Source organism: Tasmannia lanceolata, unplaced genomic scaffold, assembly GCF_043159265.1.
Source record: "Tasmannia lanceolata isolate RefF3 unplaced genomic scaffold, GAP_Taslan_0.1 ptg000026l, whole genome shotgun sequence".
Taxonomy (NCBI): domain Eukaryota; kingdom Viridiplantae; phylum Streptophyta; class Magnoliopsida; order Canellales; family Winteraceae; genus Tasmannia; species Tasmannia lanceolata.
The window spans coordinates 8,279,347-8,295,857 of record NW_027518703.1 but is presented as its reverse complement, the minus strand read 5'-3'; the positions used below and the strand labels follow the sequence as shown (position 1 = coordinate 8,295,857).

At 37.6% G+C, this 16,511-nt stretch overlaps 1 protein-coding gene across 4 annotated transcripts; it reads right to left on the bottom strand.

The window, feature by feature from the left end:
- Window positions 1-966: 966 nt before the first annotated feature.
- Window positions 967-12,682, bottom strand: LOC143858733 (uncharacterized). Of its 4 annotated transcripts, XR_013239023.1 has the most exons (8): window positions 11,853-12,682; window positions 3,017-3,069; window positions 2,814-2,901; window positions 2,620-2,718; window positions 2,405-2,526; window positions 2,270-2,312; window positions 2,100-2,183; window positions 967-1,204 (listed from the first exon to the last, which is right to left on the bottom strand). XR_013239023.1 is itself a non-coding variant. In XM_077369449.1 (7 exons), the coding sequence occupies exons 1-6, from the start codon at window positions 12,438-12,440 to the stop codon at window positions 2,276-2,278; spliced, it is 987 nt and encodes a 328-aa protein (XP_077225564.1). In that variant the 5' UTR covers window positions 12,441-12,682; the 3' UTR covers window positions 1,954-2,183; window positions 2,270-2,275. The 4 variants fall into 4 exon arrangements, 2 of the variants coding, with proteins under 2 accessions (XP_077225564.1, XP_077225563.1); XR_013239022.1 differs by having other exon boundaries at window positions 2,100-2,312; XM_077369449.1 differs by lacking the exon at window positions 967-1,204 and having other exon boundaries at window positions 1,954-2,183.
- Window positions 12,683-16,511: the final 3,829 nt, after the last annotated feature.

The window sequence follows — 16,511 nt, the reverse complement described above, 5'->3', positions numbered from 1 at the left end:
TTAGCTTTTATCCCATATTTTCAACCTTTACACATGCCAGATAACTAGTATATTTTTCGCCAAAACCACATTAGGATATCACACCGATAATTTAACAAATTTACAAGCTGAATGCTAGCATCACTCTCAAATTTGTGATGCGCGGTGCGAGCAATGGGATTTTCCCATTAATGGGTTATTAGACCCAATGCAGTATGGCTCCCATAGTCCCATCACATGCACCAATCATAAGAAACCAACTGATGCTTTTTCATGCATGCAACTGATGGTAACAACACTCCATCTTGTAATAAGAACTTAAAAACTATAAGTTTAAAAACTTAGAAAACACATCCTTTAAGAGATCTTAGGCTGTTCTCTTGCTTCAATGGATGGCAACACCTTCTCTTTCCTCTTCTCAATGCTCAAGTACATAAAGCTTCTCAACTGTTTTTGTTATCTCAGCAGAAAACCATTCTCTGCTTTCAAATTCAAACCCTTGAAAGGAGCAAGAGTTATTGAACATGAACTTCACCACTTTTGATAATCCGCCCTACTTTACAGCTAATCAAAGCATCATCTTTTCCATTTTTCGAATATTAAATGACTCAAAAGGCTTAATCCCTCATAGAGATGAACAAAACACACATCAGCTTCCATATTGCCTCACATTTTAATTATTGTTGTAGTAGAAAAAAAGTATTTTAATATAATAATTAAAAGAAAATGTGGTTAGATAGCTGTGGGCTGCCAAATAATTGGATCAAACTCTGGCCCATCTCAGGCCCAACGGGCCTTCATATAAGGTGAGTAATATACAATTTCAACTGAGGGAAGTGAATCAGTGATATATTAGCCCCCTTTTCTTGCCTGGGCCAGCCTTCTCCACTGTATTTATCACTACCCTTTTACACTACAAGCAGGTGGCCCGGGTAAGATAGAAAGGGCGAATAACATATCATTTCCCTTCAACTGGGCAAAATATACTTTAAGAAAAGTTTAATGGAATGATTATTATTTATAGATAGCTTAAAGAACAGAGATTAACATCCTATCTTAACATTGTCATTGATCTCTTTTTATCCAATAATTTATATCAAAGTTCTCCCTTGATAAAAGAAAGGAACTGATACTCGCACTGCCATGTTTTGATGATGGCACTACTCACTTTGTTTTACACTTTTTCTGATTTGATGTTGATAGCACCTTGAGTATTGAAACAACCCTGCAAAGCCCATTTAAAAAGTGCAAAAACAGAATTAGTGCCATTATCAAAACATGGCAGTGCGAGTATCAGTCCGCAAGAAAGAAAGGCATAAATTAATGTGATTTGCTAGCGTCCATCACGTAGCGTGCATCGCAGATGGTCTGTTGCATGTCAGACCAGCCACACAGGCTCACTTTACAGCAGCTTCCGTCTTCATTCATGAGGTGGCTCATCTGACATGCAACCGACCATCTGCGATGGACGCTAGCAAATCCTTAAATTAATATAGCGATGCATGCATGACCATTATTATTATGGTGGGACCCAACTTTGGTTGAACTGGAAGGCCCATCTGACAGCAGGCCTTATGTTGGATCCAAGTATTGAAACACATTGCAGTGAAAACTGAACTCATATCCTAATCAAACGAGGGAACTGCTAGGGTAAATCGCAAAAGGCATTTCTCGGCTGGTCTGTCTGGTCTGTCACATGTCAGACCAGCCACCTCATGAATGGAGACAAAAGCTGTTGTCTCCATTCACGAGGTGACTGGTCTGGAATGCAACAGACCAGCCGTGAAATTCCTTTTGCAATGGACCCTAGCAAATCCCCATCAAACAAATATAAGCACTTAACCATCCTTGCATGCATTTCGTTATATCTTATTTGAAGAAAAAAGACCATATTTATATTGATAAAAACATCCCTGAATAAATAGAAACACATGCATTTTCTCCAAATTTTCTCCAAACTCAACCAATCATTCATTGCCAAATATGAACTGTGTAATTATTATGCATGGTATACATGAAAATATTCACGCTGAGATGAGAAAGTAAAATTTATATATGTATACATAGCTTGGCGATGCCATCCTACGATCAATCTACAACATGAAAATAATGATGATTACCTATGGATTAGCTTCCAGACGAAAGAGAGAGAAAAAAAAGTAAGCCAAAGGAGCAAACGCAACCACCTCCCCGAAAAAAAACTCCTGCCCACATGCAGAAAACCTCAGGCTGAAGCATGTACAATCTGCATTGAGGGAAAATTGCAGGATAAGTCAGCAGAGTGACATACTGTCCCTTAGGTCGTGCACGATCGCAGCTTGCCATTCCTATGCCTGCATAGAGATACACAAAACATGTCACTTTACTTTGATGCATAGGAAAAAATAAAAAACTACAACCCAGTATTTAAGATTAGCCACCCTACCAAAATGAATCTTTTTTTTCTTGTGCTAGTAACTCCTCAAATGAGATGTCAGAAAATTCGGCATCTGGGTCTTCTACCAACTGGCCAGAATTGGCTTCCAATTCCATGCTGATTTCAAGCATCTTAGATAGGAAGTGGGAGAATGAGTCAGAATTCAGTAGAATACTAATTAAGATATTTCATTGTCGGAAATACCAAGTCAAAGAATATCCTACCTTATTAAAAGCCGGTGAGAGTTTTAGCTGCTCTTGCAGTCGATTGTAAACGAGTGCATCCTCTTCTAATCTTTTCTGTTCTACCTCTAGCTTGTGTATCTGCACATATTAATACGCCAAACCAATCTTTAAGAGGTGCTCAAGAAAGGTATAAAAGAAACCCCATTAGCTTCCCCATGCTAATTATCACGAACCTGTTGACAAAGGCGGTCAAATGATGACCGGTCTGCCTTGACTAGTAGCGCCTTTGTTATCGTAAACTTACGCTGGATGATCTCAGATCTGTAGGGAATTGGAAAGCACGATGAGGTCTATTACATTGGAACTTGTAGAAAAATTAGTATGAAAGAAGACCAAATGAGAGGAGGGGAGCTTTTGGAAAAGGCAGAGGACATACTTGTGTTGTAATTCATGTTTTGCCTCAATAAGGCAATTTGCAAATTGACCAACCTGCACCAAAGACAATTTCGGCCTTTTTATGTCGAAAAAATATAAAACGGATAAATGGCTAAAAGACAGGTCTGCAATCATGGAGGACCTCAAAGATGGCACGATTGAGCAACCAAATTTTAGAACTATAAAAGCTTGAGCAGCAGCAAAATCAAATAATAAATCTGACGACACCTAAAAACAAACTCAGATGGGAAAATAAACCACTGGAAAACTGCGTAGATAAGAGAAACATGGCCCTCAATCATGTGACAAAAACTACTTAAGGTCACAAGCCCTTGTGGGACTGGTCAGTAGCACATGATAGATATAATTCGATCAAATTAACTTAAATCATCACAGCTTCGCTTTCATTGTACTAACAATGAAGTTGTGATCACTACAAACATAAAAACTGGATCCTTTGTTAGCAAGGATAGGAACTCCTAAACCGTTATTTCGGGTACTTCTTTGGGTTAACCATTCCCGCATCAGGTATGCTTGTAACATATCTCCCAGACTTAGTAAGGACTAAGGACTAATAAACAATCATTTCCATCATCTCATGTGAGCAACAGCAGCTATTTTTTTTTTTTTCTAAAAAATAGAAATCTCAAAAGCCACTGGATTTATTGCATTCACTCTTTAACTAAATACTAAGCCATCTCATTCCAAAGATCAGCAATGCATTTAATGCAAAGCCTTCAGTCCAATCTGTGAGGCAGGATTTATTGCATTCACCCTTTAACTAAATACTAAGCCATCTCATTCCAAAGATTAGTAATGCATTTAATGCCTGGATTTATTGCATTCACCCTTTAACTAAATACTAAGCCATCCCATTCCAAAGATCAGTAATGCATTTAATGCAAAGCCTTCAGTCCTTATAGTTCTACTGAAATCTTTGCCAATAAATCAAGGGTGGGGATGCACTACCTAGCCGATCTCATTTTGTTATTCCAAAGAGGATTCATTTGGAGAAGATAAATTCAAGCTGGAGCGTAGCTGCTAATGGTGCTATTGCTCATTCATAGAAAAGAAGTTTAAAAGAAATCTGTTTTGAGGTAGGCTAGGAGAAGCGCATGGTCATTTAACATAAGGGTGATAAAAATAATGGAATTTAATAATGGAATTTGGTTTATCACTGATCCTTTATCCCGATCAATAGTGCTAAGGCTTTTCAGAGAATCAAGGGGGGCATTCGACAAGATAGTTTTCTTTCATCCTTTTTCCCCTATTCTGATCTAAAGGCCAAACCTATTACATAATTTCTAAAATGGTGTTCAATCTAGGACTATAACTGAGTCAGGCAATACACCCCTCCATCTCCCATTTCCAATCCATGGACGATGCAAACTTTTGTCTAGGTTCATTCCCCAAGCCGGAATCTCTTAATTCCCTATTCTAATTGAGCAAAAACAAAACAAAAAACAGCCAGAAAATCAACCATTTGTAGAGCACAGTATGAGAAGCAAAGAGATATATGATAGAGACTAAATATAGGCTTGATCAGCTTTGCAATATAGGTTTTTCATTTTACAATATCTAGGACAACCAGGGCACATAAATTTTTCACAATTGGTATCTGGTCATCAAAAGAATTGATGATGCACCATACTCTTTGGAAAGCTGTTCCCAAATTGGGTTACACTAATGAAGGGAACTGTGGAAAATTAATAAATGTAGTTGATGTTACCCCATAACAGTTTGATCAATGAAGGGATGGATGAATGCCAGGCTCTTCTTTGTGGTATTCTATCTTTTGGAGCAGACTTGGGTAGATAACCTTATTATTGAGTGTGATTCTCTCAATATGGTCAGATGGGTGAGACACGATGATTGCTACCCTTGGAGGTTCATGGATGTTATTGAAGAGATTCTCGATGTGATTGAGGGACATGAAACAGAGATTCAACATTCAACATGTTTGGCGTTCGTCCAATATTGATGCAGATCGGCTTACTTCCTTAAGGGTCTTTATATAGATGAACTTATGACTTTCAATTACCTTCCCCCTTGAGGATTGTCGTATTTTTGTTTTTGGCTTTTATTCATTAAAGTGTGTTTTGTGATTTTTTTTCGCTTTGTTGGGGGATGAGACCTTCTTGGTCTTGTAATTCCCTTCACCCTTTTAATATGATTTTATTACCATTCAAAAAGAAAAGATACAAAGAAAATTCTAATTGAATGGTTGAGAAAAAAATAAGGGAAGGGGTAACATTCCTAGCTGAAAAGAGATCTCTGACCCATTGTTACATGAAGCTCAGGACAAGGTTCGGAAGCTCGCTTCTATGGAATTGGCAAGGGTTGAAAACAGGAAACATTTTCTAATATTAGAAGTTTCACAGAGCCAATTCAAATTGTTGATACAGCGTTTTCTAATATTTTATATTTTATATTTTAATTTAAAAAAAAAAAAACCCCACTAATCATAGTGCCCATTCCGAAACAGAATACCAACATGAACAAGACACTAGAATATTCCTTTCAAGTGAGCAAAATGAAGGCCCACAGAAACAGTTATCATAACTGAACAAAAACTTACTTATCCCAGCTCTGAACAGTAATTTTGGAACAAAGTTTAACATTGACTAAAAGGTCAACCATGATCTTTAACTTACTTTTAACCTAACCTACATTTACCCTCCAATCATAACTATTGTAATCCTATTTCTTCCTACACATATCTTGTGCACTTCCAATGAATGCTTCCAACACGCCTCATGTTCATTTGCCATGGCGATTTCCACTCGCTTTCCTCAATAGAATGTCTGCATCTGGCAGAAAATCGATTTTGCCATTACAATGTAGAGGCCATAGTTGCAGAAGTGGTTCTGCATCTTGAGAGAGAGAAAGAGGTGGGTTTGGTGGTACTTCATACGTGAATCAAAGAGGAGCGATCCTAGATGTTAAGATTTTCTGCCTAAATCCTCTCGATTTAAGGCGGAAAATTCAAGCCTGAGTTTTGGACGCCAGATAAGCTGACAAGAGGCCGACAAGGGCAGGCATTCTCTGTGTGGGTGCAGCCGGAGATCGCCTCAGCTGACCCAGTAATATGTGGTTTCATGTCTCCTCAGCTGAATCAAAAACATTGACGGCAATGAAATGGATTTCTTCGATTGGGGTTGCAAACCCAGTAACATGGGTTTTCATTCGAGATTTCTTCGCTCATTCCGTCGAAATCCCAAAATCCCATCCCAGAATCGTAGCTTAAAACAACCCCTTGAATAGATTTCATTGTAGAAGATTTCAAGATTTCTTTCCGATTTTGTCTCAACCCCGTATATAGATTGCTTTCCAATTTCATCTCACCCACTTTCCATGTCTTCCAAAAAGCTGCTGGAATAAAAAATGTTTTCGATTCCCAATATTTCCAATCTATGCCTTCCCCTGTCGGCCACGTAAAACTTTCCGATTCCCATTTGTCTCACGGCTTCCAAACGAACCCTTAGTGCTTCCAACTTCCCACGTTTTCTCTTTTTTTGAGCCCTTCTCCCTCCACTTCCTGCATTACTTCTTGTAATAGCGTCCTAGTCTAGAAAGTATGGTCTGCCCATCAGAATGACAGGCAAGGGTCGGGCTAGAAGTTCTCCTAGTAGATGGATTCTAAGTTCGGATGACAATGGGTGTTGAGCTTTCAAAAAATGGACTAATGATAGAATGATGCAAGTAAGATTTGTCATGGATGGAGTAGAGATGACGGATAAGAAATGAAATGTGATGCAAACAGCAGGAACCAAAATGTGTAAATAGGATACCATTCAGCAATTAAAGGCTTGTAACGAATAAGCATTGTACATCAACAAGGGGGGTAGGTAGAGCAGTGATGCCCACAGTGATGACAGTCTCGTTTCAGTAATTCTGCCAGACAGAGTCTGGACTTGACAGATGTAAACTACCAATTGCGACAAGTGTATCTTACTTGAAAATATATAACATTACAACAACGTTTAGTTATTTTGTATGTGACGTGACAAATAGTTCCCTTTATGAATTCCCTCATCAATCCAAGCATATCTTCTACTGTTCTACATGTGATGCCAAGCAAAAACAGTTCTTTTTTATGCGTGCAATTGTAGTTAGAAGACGTAATTATAAATCGATGGTATTCAACATAAAGGCTGAACATGAATAAAGTAGTACCTCAACATGAAGGTTGGTTTGGGAAAGCCTCACAAAGCAAACTGGCTACCAGTTGGACTGGTTTAGAGGTGTCATGTGGCGCAATTACAAGTTGTTGGACCCATATATTTATAGAATTATATATCAAGCACCTATATCCAACATCATCTTTTTTTGAAATAGACAATGTTGGATTCATTTCATAGAAGAGTGGAAAAGTTTACGGCCGGCTGCCAACCTAACTCTAACCCTCCTCCTTTATCCTGGCTGGGGATAAAGATGTATAAAAGATGCTTTCTATGTATCTCGATTAATTTATAACTCTACGTCAGACATTATGATGCATATAAAACCTAAATTTTATGAGTTATGTGGATGTAAAATTTCCGAAGATGTGAGTACATGAACTTTATGTCATGTGGAAACTAGGCTATGTAAACTATGTCAAATCTGCGATCACTTGCATGTTCCACAATGTCTATGATCTATAGTAGTTGCTGAAGTCTCAGAAGTCAGAATTCACTTTATTGACTTTTTTGGTGCATATTAATGGCAAGGTATGAGGAATTGAGAAACATTGTTTGGAGCCAATGGCCCCACAACAGCTCAATGATAATGCGAGAAGAGAGATTTGGAACAGCGTGGACTGGGAAGTAGAAGTTTGGTGAGTGGGATCGCATGAATATTAATGAAATATTTATTCAATATAGGAAGTTCCAAACAAAGGAAAGCCCATTATAATGTACTCACAAGATTCAAGTGAAAATACGATTAAATGGAAGAAGAAAATCCAAGTCAATTTTCAAAAAAAAAGAAGGAAAATCCACATTCTATTAGTAAGAACAAATTAAGTTAAACCATTTCAAAAAAAAAAAAAAAGAACAAATTAAGTTAAAAGGACAAAACTAAATAAAGTGAAATAGAAGTGAAAGAAATAAAGGAAAGAGCCCTTTTCAATCCCATATAATCCGCCCATTGTATCTTGATCTATTGTTCTTATGCTTCTTTCCAATCCAAATATTGATTTTTCCCTTCCATAATTATCAGAATCCGAGGCGTTGGAGCTCTGATATTACACCTAATTTACAGAGAGAATTGCACTAGATCTCCATTTGACTAATGCCAAAAATTCCATCTGCAGTCTCCACATGTATGCCCTAGACCAGCATGGCCCACATTAGAACATGTGAATCACGATCATCCTCAAGCAATCCTCAGAACATCACTCATTCTCCCAGTGTGCACTTACTGCCTATTAAGCAAACTAGTTTCTCTCACAACAGGATGATGGGTGTTTGAGTGCACAGGAGCTTTCTATAGGACTAGCCACTTCACTGTACACGAACAACAACCTAGAAATGGTTGTAGGTAACAGTCTCTAGAAAATGTGGTATGAGATATGTGATTATTGTCAGATAACCCACACCACATTGAAAGGTAATCTACAACAAACAAGCAATTGATTGGGACCTACTCGAGGTCCTTACTTCACTCAACCAGGCCAATAAATATTACTCACCTAAATGATTAAATTAACATTTCACACATAGTGCATAGATCATCCTAAATGACAGATATAGAGCAGGGCCCTACTCGAGGTCCTTACTTCACTCAACCAGGCCAATAAATCTTAGTCACCTAAATGATTAAATTAACATTTCACACATAGTGCATATATCATCCTAAATGACAGATATTGGAGGTAGCCACACAATCCAGGTAGCGGAATCAGCCTGGTATCACATGCAGACAACGGGAAAATTCTTAGCCATTCATTCTGTATGAAAAACACAAATACATTATGACAAGAAAAATAAATAAATATAACTAGCTTATAAATCCTAATATATGCCACGATCATATCAAGGTATAAATGGAAACATCAATGCCTGAAATACCACACCATACTCTAACCAGTCTTATAGAATCCTCTATAAACTAAGGAAGGAAAACTCTATTACTTACAACAATAGAGTCCATAGTTGGTGAAATGATTGTCCTTAAAATCACCTACTAAGACTCATTAAAGGCATTCAAAATTTAAATATCATAAATGTCCCACAGAAGGATTTAAATACTAGATATGCCCAAAGGTACATAAAAAAGAACCAAGATGCCAATGCAATTCCTTTCAGCCCACAAAAGAAGTCACTCCTCATGCTTAGGATAAAAAGTCCCTACCATGCATAAGTGATGGGCTACATGGCCCATGAGTCGAGTAATCACCTCCGAGCCTCAAAGCATCAAGACCTATCTCTCGCCCCTACACTCATTGCGCCATAATTGGAGTGAAGGAGCAATGCTTCTAAACTCTTTCGCCTTAAGGAAAGCCTTCTAATTGCTTTTCCGTATATATGATACTCACAGGTGAGGAAATCTGTCTCTTTGATATGTCCTGGAAGTGTTCCATGGGTAGATTAACCCTAATCTTTGATTATATGATTTAAATCACCCTTGATTGGAGAAATTAAAGAAGAGAAAAAAGAAATCCCAAGAAACCCTAGGGCAACCCCCATGAAATGTGATTATTCAAAAAAAAAAAAAAAAAACCCATGAAATGTTTGAGGAAGGAGTTCAAATCCTAAAAACAGTTTACAAAGTCTTTATAGGTCACAAAACAAAACAGATTACAGTCACATAAGGCAATCTTCCATCACATGAACCACTCTCGAAATCTTCTCTCATCAATATCTAAGAATATGAACCATAATCAGAAATTCAGATCAAAAGAAAACCAGACCAGCTCCACAAATTGATGCAAACAGAAATCAGCAAGTTGCCTGCAACTCTGCATTGTATTCCAATCCCACAAATTGACTGGGAAACAAATTAGGGTTTCTAATAAGTCACATGAATAGGTGCAAACATCATTTGATCAATTGCATGTACTCTAATCCAATCCAAGAATTAAGTGGAGAATAACTTAGGGTTTGCTCAACCAAACTCGTGCGGAGATGAAGGAACTACCCTATGAATCTACGCATTGGATGCTGTTAGTGATGCCTTGTTTTCTTTTATCATTTTTGTCCATAGAAATATAACTTTGGTACTCATATCCGCGTTCAATGCATAGCAGACATTTCAGGTTTGGACATCTAAACAGGCAGGGTGTTGGTTGGAGTGGCCGGGATCAGAGACTCTTTGCCAACAGAGGTAAGTTTCCCTTGCCATGTTCAAACTTCAAACTGCTACACATTCTCCAAAAATGAATCCAAATGACTAAATGTCCCTATCCATGCATTACTCACTACATTTGTTCTACAATGTGGCCGCACATCCATCTAAGCATTCGCATCTCCGCTACACTCATCTTATGCACATGCTGCTTCTTGGTGGTCCAGCATTCTGAGCCGTACAGCATGGCTGGCCTCACAGCTGTCTTATAAAACTTTCCCTTCAACTTGGTAGGTATTTTACGGTCGCACCGAACTCCTGAAGCATGCTTCCACTTCAACCAACCTGATCTTATTCTGTGGTTAACATCCTCTTCAATCTCTCCTTCCTTATGTAGGATTGAACCAAGATAGCGAAAGATATCCCTCTTAGGTACCTCCTGTCTAGTCATATTTACTACATCCTCGCCCCGCCTCCTTACATTACTAAAGTTGCACTCCATATACTCTGTCTTAGTCCTACTCAATTTAAAACCTTTCGATTCCAAAGTAGTTCTCCATAACTCCTACTCAATTTAAAACCTTTCGATTAGTTCTCCATAACTCTAACTTAGCATTAACTCCTGCTTTGGTATCGTTAATTAATACTATGTCATGTGCGAATAACATACACCACGGCACCTCATCCTAGATACCCTCCGTAAGTTCATCCATAACTAGCTTAAAAGATAAGGGCTTCGAGCTGATCCTCGGTACAATCCTAATGTAATTGGAAACTAGCTAGAAATGTGACAAGAGTTCTATGAAATGTGACAAGAGTTCTATGAAATGTGACAAGAGTTCTCAAAAAAAGCCAAGTTATTTCATGGGCTGTCACCTTCGAGGAGTTTAAAGGAGTCAGAGAAGACCCTCACTAGTATCGGAAGGTAGTTGTTGTTAGCATAGTGAAACAAGAAAAGTTAATTCTGAGGTAGAGCAGACAACTCGAACTAAACTTTGATGGGTGTCTGAAGCAATCCAGGTCCTACAAGCTTTAGGTGGGATCATTAGAGATCACACAGTACAAGCTAGTTCGTTGTAGGTGACGCCATGTGGGATTAAGTGTTCTAATGAAACAGAGGTGTTTGCTCTTCTTCAAAATGTCAATGTATTTTAAGCTCTTTTTCCCTCACAACTTGAGATTAAAAAACTCCCTTAATATTTATTTTTTTTGTTGAATTACTTTACTAAGGCAAAGAAGGGACAAACCCCCGACCGAGGTGGTCAGAACAAAGAAACATAAAGCACAATAATAGGAAAACAGTATAGTAATACAAAGAAAAGCCCCTCAAAGGGGAAGGAAGACAAATATCGCCAAGCTCTCCCACTCTAGCAAGTCTATCCGCTTCACTATTTGCTGATCTTAGAACATGACAAAAGAAGACGTTTTAAATTTTTAATCCCACTCCCTGAAAGTTATTAAATGGGTTCTTCAAAGCAGTAAAGAATGCAGAATATCTCAATATCAAGTATAGAAAAAAGAAGAAGAGAGAGATAGGAAAGAAAACTTGTTGGTAAAGAAAAGAATACCTGAGCCACTGTCAAGGCCTTGGCATCATTAGACTTAATGATCTGATCATAATGCTGCTTGATCTTCCTCTGTGTTGCGCTAGACGAAGATGTAAAAGGATACAAGCAATCAAAACCCTGTTTCGCAGCCAATGCCGCCATTTCCGCCTGATTATCCCCACACCCTTCATCATCCCTCCCACCCAAATTCTGCCTCTTCTTCTTCCCCCTCTTTTTCTTCTTCTTCCCCATCGAGTCCGCGCTCCTCTCGCAATCGTCTCCGGCTGCATCTCCGGCATCTGTATCCAATTCCGACCCATCTGGACGAGAACTATTATCTTTCTCCCCAACATCACTTATCAATGGCAAAGAAACATTGAAATTAGGGCTGATAGAATCCCATTTGGGAGAATGATTTGAGGTGAGAATCTCAACAAATAGAGGATGATTTTGTTGGGTTTTGTTTATTGAACAATTGAAGAGAGAAAGAGAGTTCTGGGTCGATTTATCTTGCTCTCTTTTCCTCTTCTTGTAAAGGGAGATGAAGAAGAAAGTGAAAAATGAGAGAGAACAAACAAAGAAGAACACAAATAAGATGGGTTTTTCCATTTCAGAGGAGACCCAAAAACAAGAGAAAAGATTGGTCGAAGAAGGTAAAGTTTAAATGGCCATGAAAACGCGTTATTATAAGGGAAAGAACAAAATAGTATAGTTGAGAGAGGGTTTTGCTTTTTAGGGTTCAAATCAAAAGTTAGAGATAGACAAGTCTTCTCTTCCTGACTTTGTCACACTGGTATATTGCTTTTCCTACTCTTGGAATACGTGTGATGGAGGAGACAAAAAGAAAAAAAACATTAGCTCTATCCTTTTTTTTATTCTTTTTAATTGGTTCATCTTAGATTTTTTCTTCCTTATCTTCTCTTTTGTTGTTTTATGACAAAGTTTGGTGTTGGTCTTTTCATGGATACGAGGAATAATATACTGATCCTATGATCATCTGCATGATGTCATGATCTGGACCCTTCATTTAGTGGGCTTTGTTATGAAAATTACACTTAAAATTAAGCATCATAATTGTCCTTTTGTCGGCTTGCAAATGAATGGTTAAGAAAAGATAAGAGGATTTTTTTTTTTTTTTTTTGGTGAGGTAAGGTGTCCCCACCCCCCTTTGGAAGTAGGACTATTCCCTACGGATGCACGCAATAGCCCATAAACCACGCGCATCGGCTAAGCCCAGGTGGGATTCGATCACACGTCTCCAGGGAGTATAAGCAGTGATTTTCATGTCGTTCTCTAATCTAATGGTTAGAAATGTTTGAATAGAGTAAATTTTAGGCCATTCTATGATCAAATCAATGGTTAGAAATGTTGGAATTGAGTGATTTTCATGTCATGTAATGGAGAAGATAGGTGAGTCTAGGTTAGTTAGGTTGGTCGTGGTCCCTTTTCTTTTCCCTTTTCGATTTAGAAAAATCTCTTTTTGTCATTCACAAAGAAAGTCAAGTATTTGAGTCATTTAATATAAAGCATGCTTTGGTCAATTGAAATGACAAAATAATGCGGTAGATTAAACAACTTTTTTCTATGTTGAAATCTTTAAAAATCAATAACTTCTAGCTTATAGATTTTGATGGGAAATAAACACAAAGTCTTGGATATCCTCTCTCATTCACTAACTTAACATAATTTCTAAAACTTCAAATAATTTATTTTTCAGAAGGAAAGCAGAAGAGGGTGTTTTTTCAATAATGATACAGCTTGAAAGCTTCTGTCTTCAGATCTTTTCTATTAAATAAATAAACTGGTCAAACTTTGACATGCCTTGTTCTTTGATCAATTGCCTAACAAAAAATTGTCAACTGAAGTGAATTGCATGCATTGGATCATCTATTAAAATTTTCTATTCATGCATATAGTCACGCTAACGAATTACATATGGAACCCTACCCTAATTTGTTGTAGATTGAACCTAATAGAATATTAGGCTATGAGCGTGTTCGGCAAGGCTTCTCATTCTCGCCCAATTAAACGGGTGGAAATGGATTGATGAGAAACTTCAGAAGCGACTCTGACTCGCTCCAAAGAATCTCAATTTTTAGTCGGAAAAGGTGAAAATTGCAAATCGGACTTAGCAGGTCGAATAACCAAACGAGATTTTTTAGATCTCTTTGCTTTCCTCATTCTCCACAACTAAAAAGGGGGAAGAATCCTGTAAATTAATGGTTGTAGAGCACACCCTATGCTACCGAATATTGGATTCTTCACTATTGTCACTTTTTTTTTTTTGGTGGGCAAGTTGGGATTGAACCTGCGACCCCAACATTGAGAAAGGTTGAGAAACAAAGCCTCAATCATTGAGCTACATGGCCCATGAATTCTCTACGCCAAGTAGAGTCAGTCCAAGCAGGCAATAGAGAATGCAGGCTTATTGTGTCTGTGGCATTCTGGGTCAAAATGATTTTGCCTAATTTTTACATAAAATCAAGGAGGAATAAACAAAATGAAGTAATACTTTGATACTTTTCTCAAAGAAAAGTATGTGTGTATAATAAAGTAGAGGCGAAGAATACTTGTTCAATGATCCACACCATTTACCCACTGTCGCACGATAGGTAGGAATGTCCCCCAAAATGAAAAATCTCCCCTTCCAAGACAATTCTAACCATCCCGGCCGATAAGTTGATGGTTAGGATCATCCAACCAAAAGGGGAGAAGTTAGAGACATGACTCATTCAAAATGGAGACAAAGCCAAACAAATGAAGTGTTCCTTTTGACTGCCTTTAATTAACAACGTATGACTCATAATGGATGACTAAGTTCATTGCAGCATCCTGGAAGGGAGCATTTGGACCACTAAATTTGTCCTCATATTATCTTAAGTTAATATCACTCATATGGAAGATTAGGACCGACCAGCCGAATATTTCTCAGGAAGGGTGTATCTCAAGATATTTTATATTTGAATTTATATAAAAATATTAGAAAATAAATACACAAAAAATGTAAAATCGATGAAGAAAATTAGGACAACAGATATTTGCAAAATATGAAGATATCTCGTGATCTTTTAGAATCTGAAGAAAAATTTAGGATTCTATCATTTTATAAAAAGAGAAATTCTGAAGTAAAGGGGTGGCCTTGCAAAAATCAGAAAATATCAGAGATCTTTGTGACTATGGTCCTTATCTTATCAATATTACGATCACTATCTGAGACAATCTTAAAACTGTCTTTATATCATCATTTCCCATCGAAAACCTATCCCATTGCAAGGTAAAAAGAAAACTTTCTCTCTGTTGTTAACACCACAATTTTTTTTCCCTTTTTTTATTAAACAAGGAATTTATCTAGGAAAGGGGGGCAGGCACTTCGATTTTTATTGATAAAAATAAAAGAAGCATAAGAGGACATACTCCCTTGCCTCTAAAATCCAACCAAAATACTAAAGAAATCCACAATAACCTCTTTGTTGTTAACCTCAATCACATCTCTTCATTTTCAATCACATCAATTATTTTATTATTACTTCTTGCAAAACCAATTTCAACCACTATGTAGGGATTTTGTTACGGTTTTATAAATGTGAACCACTTTTTAGATATTATTAGGATTTTGCAAAACCAATTTCAACCACTATTTAGGGTTCTGTTAGGGTTTTTCTGTGTTTGAGAACCCTAGTGGTTTAGAGTGTTCAAATAGAGGTTGAAAGTTCCTAAATAGTGGTTCAATTTATAAAATAGTGGTAGGACAAGTGATCCTACTCGGTCGAGTAGATAAGCTTATCTACTTGGTAGGATTAAAAACAGTGCAGGCCCATATTGTTTGGGTGATCCAAACCATTCATTTGAAAGGCCCTTACCTAGATAGGGTGTCTACAAAAAATCAGATTCATAGGATCATCTTAACCCATCCAAAATAAAGGGAAAATGAAAAAAATGGACAGACATTGTTTGTTACAAATCTGAGCATTGTTTCCCTCCACTTTTGGATGGGTTAGGATGATCCTATGGGCTGATTTTTTGTTGACACCCTATCTAGGTAAGGACCTTTCAAATGAATGGTTTGGATCACCCAAAAAATGTGGGCCCCAACTGTTTGTAGCCAACTGAGTAGATAAGCTTATCTACTCGACCGAATATGCTCACTTTTCCCAATAGTGGTTTATAGTGTTGAAATAGTAGTTTCCAGTGAGGAGTTAGTGGTTGAAAAAGGTACGAGGTAAAAGTTTGAACATGAAAGCTGAAAATGAAAAGAGAAAAAGGTAAGGGAAATTCTAATTATAGAATTCAACCACATTCCAAACAATAATTACAGAATTCAGGAACTATTTCAACCACTATGGACACACACTTTGAACCAATTTCAACCAATAATTCAAGATTTCAACCACTAACTCCTTAGTGGAAACCACTATTTCAACACTATAAATCACTATTGGGAAAAGTGAGCGTCCTCGGTCGAGTAGATAAGCTTATCTACGCGATCGGCTAAAAACAGTGGGGGGGCACATTTTTTGGGTGATCCAAACCATTCATTTGAAAGGTCCTTACCTAGATAGGGTGTCCACAAAAAATCAGCCCCATAGGATCATCCTAACCCATCCAAAAGTGGAGGGAAAAGATGCTCAGATTTGTGACAAACAATGTCTGTCCATTTTTTTCATTTTTTCCTCCATTTTT

Bases quoted from the DNA above. Each gene is read 5' to 3' on its own strand.
- LOC143858733 (XM_077369448.1), bottom strand. From the start codon at position 12,440: ATGGAAAAACCCATCTTATTTGTGTTCTTCTTTGTTTGTTCTCTCTCA. The intron at 2,527-2,619 runs GTAGGATATTCT...TTCCTATCTAAG, and splicing joins TCTCACCGGCTTTTAATAAG to ATGCTTGAAATCAGCATGGA. The intron at 2,313-2,404 runs GTAGGGTGGCTA...ATCTCTATGCAG, and splicing joins GAAAAAAAAGATTCATTTTG to GCATAGGAATGGCAAGCTGC.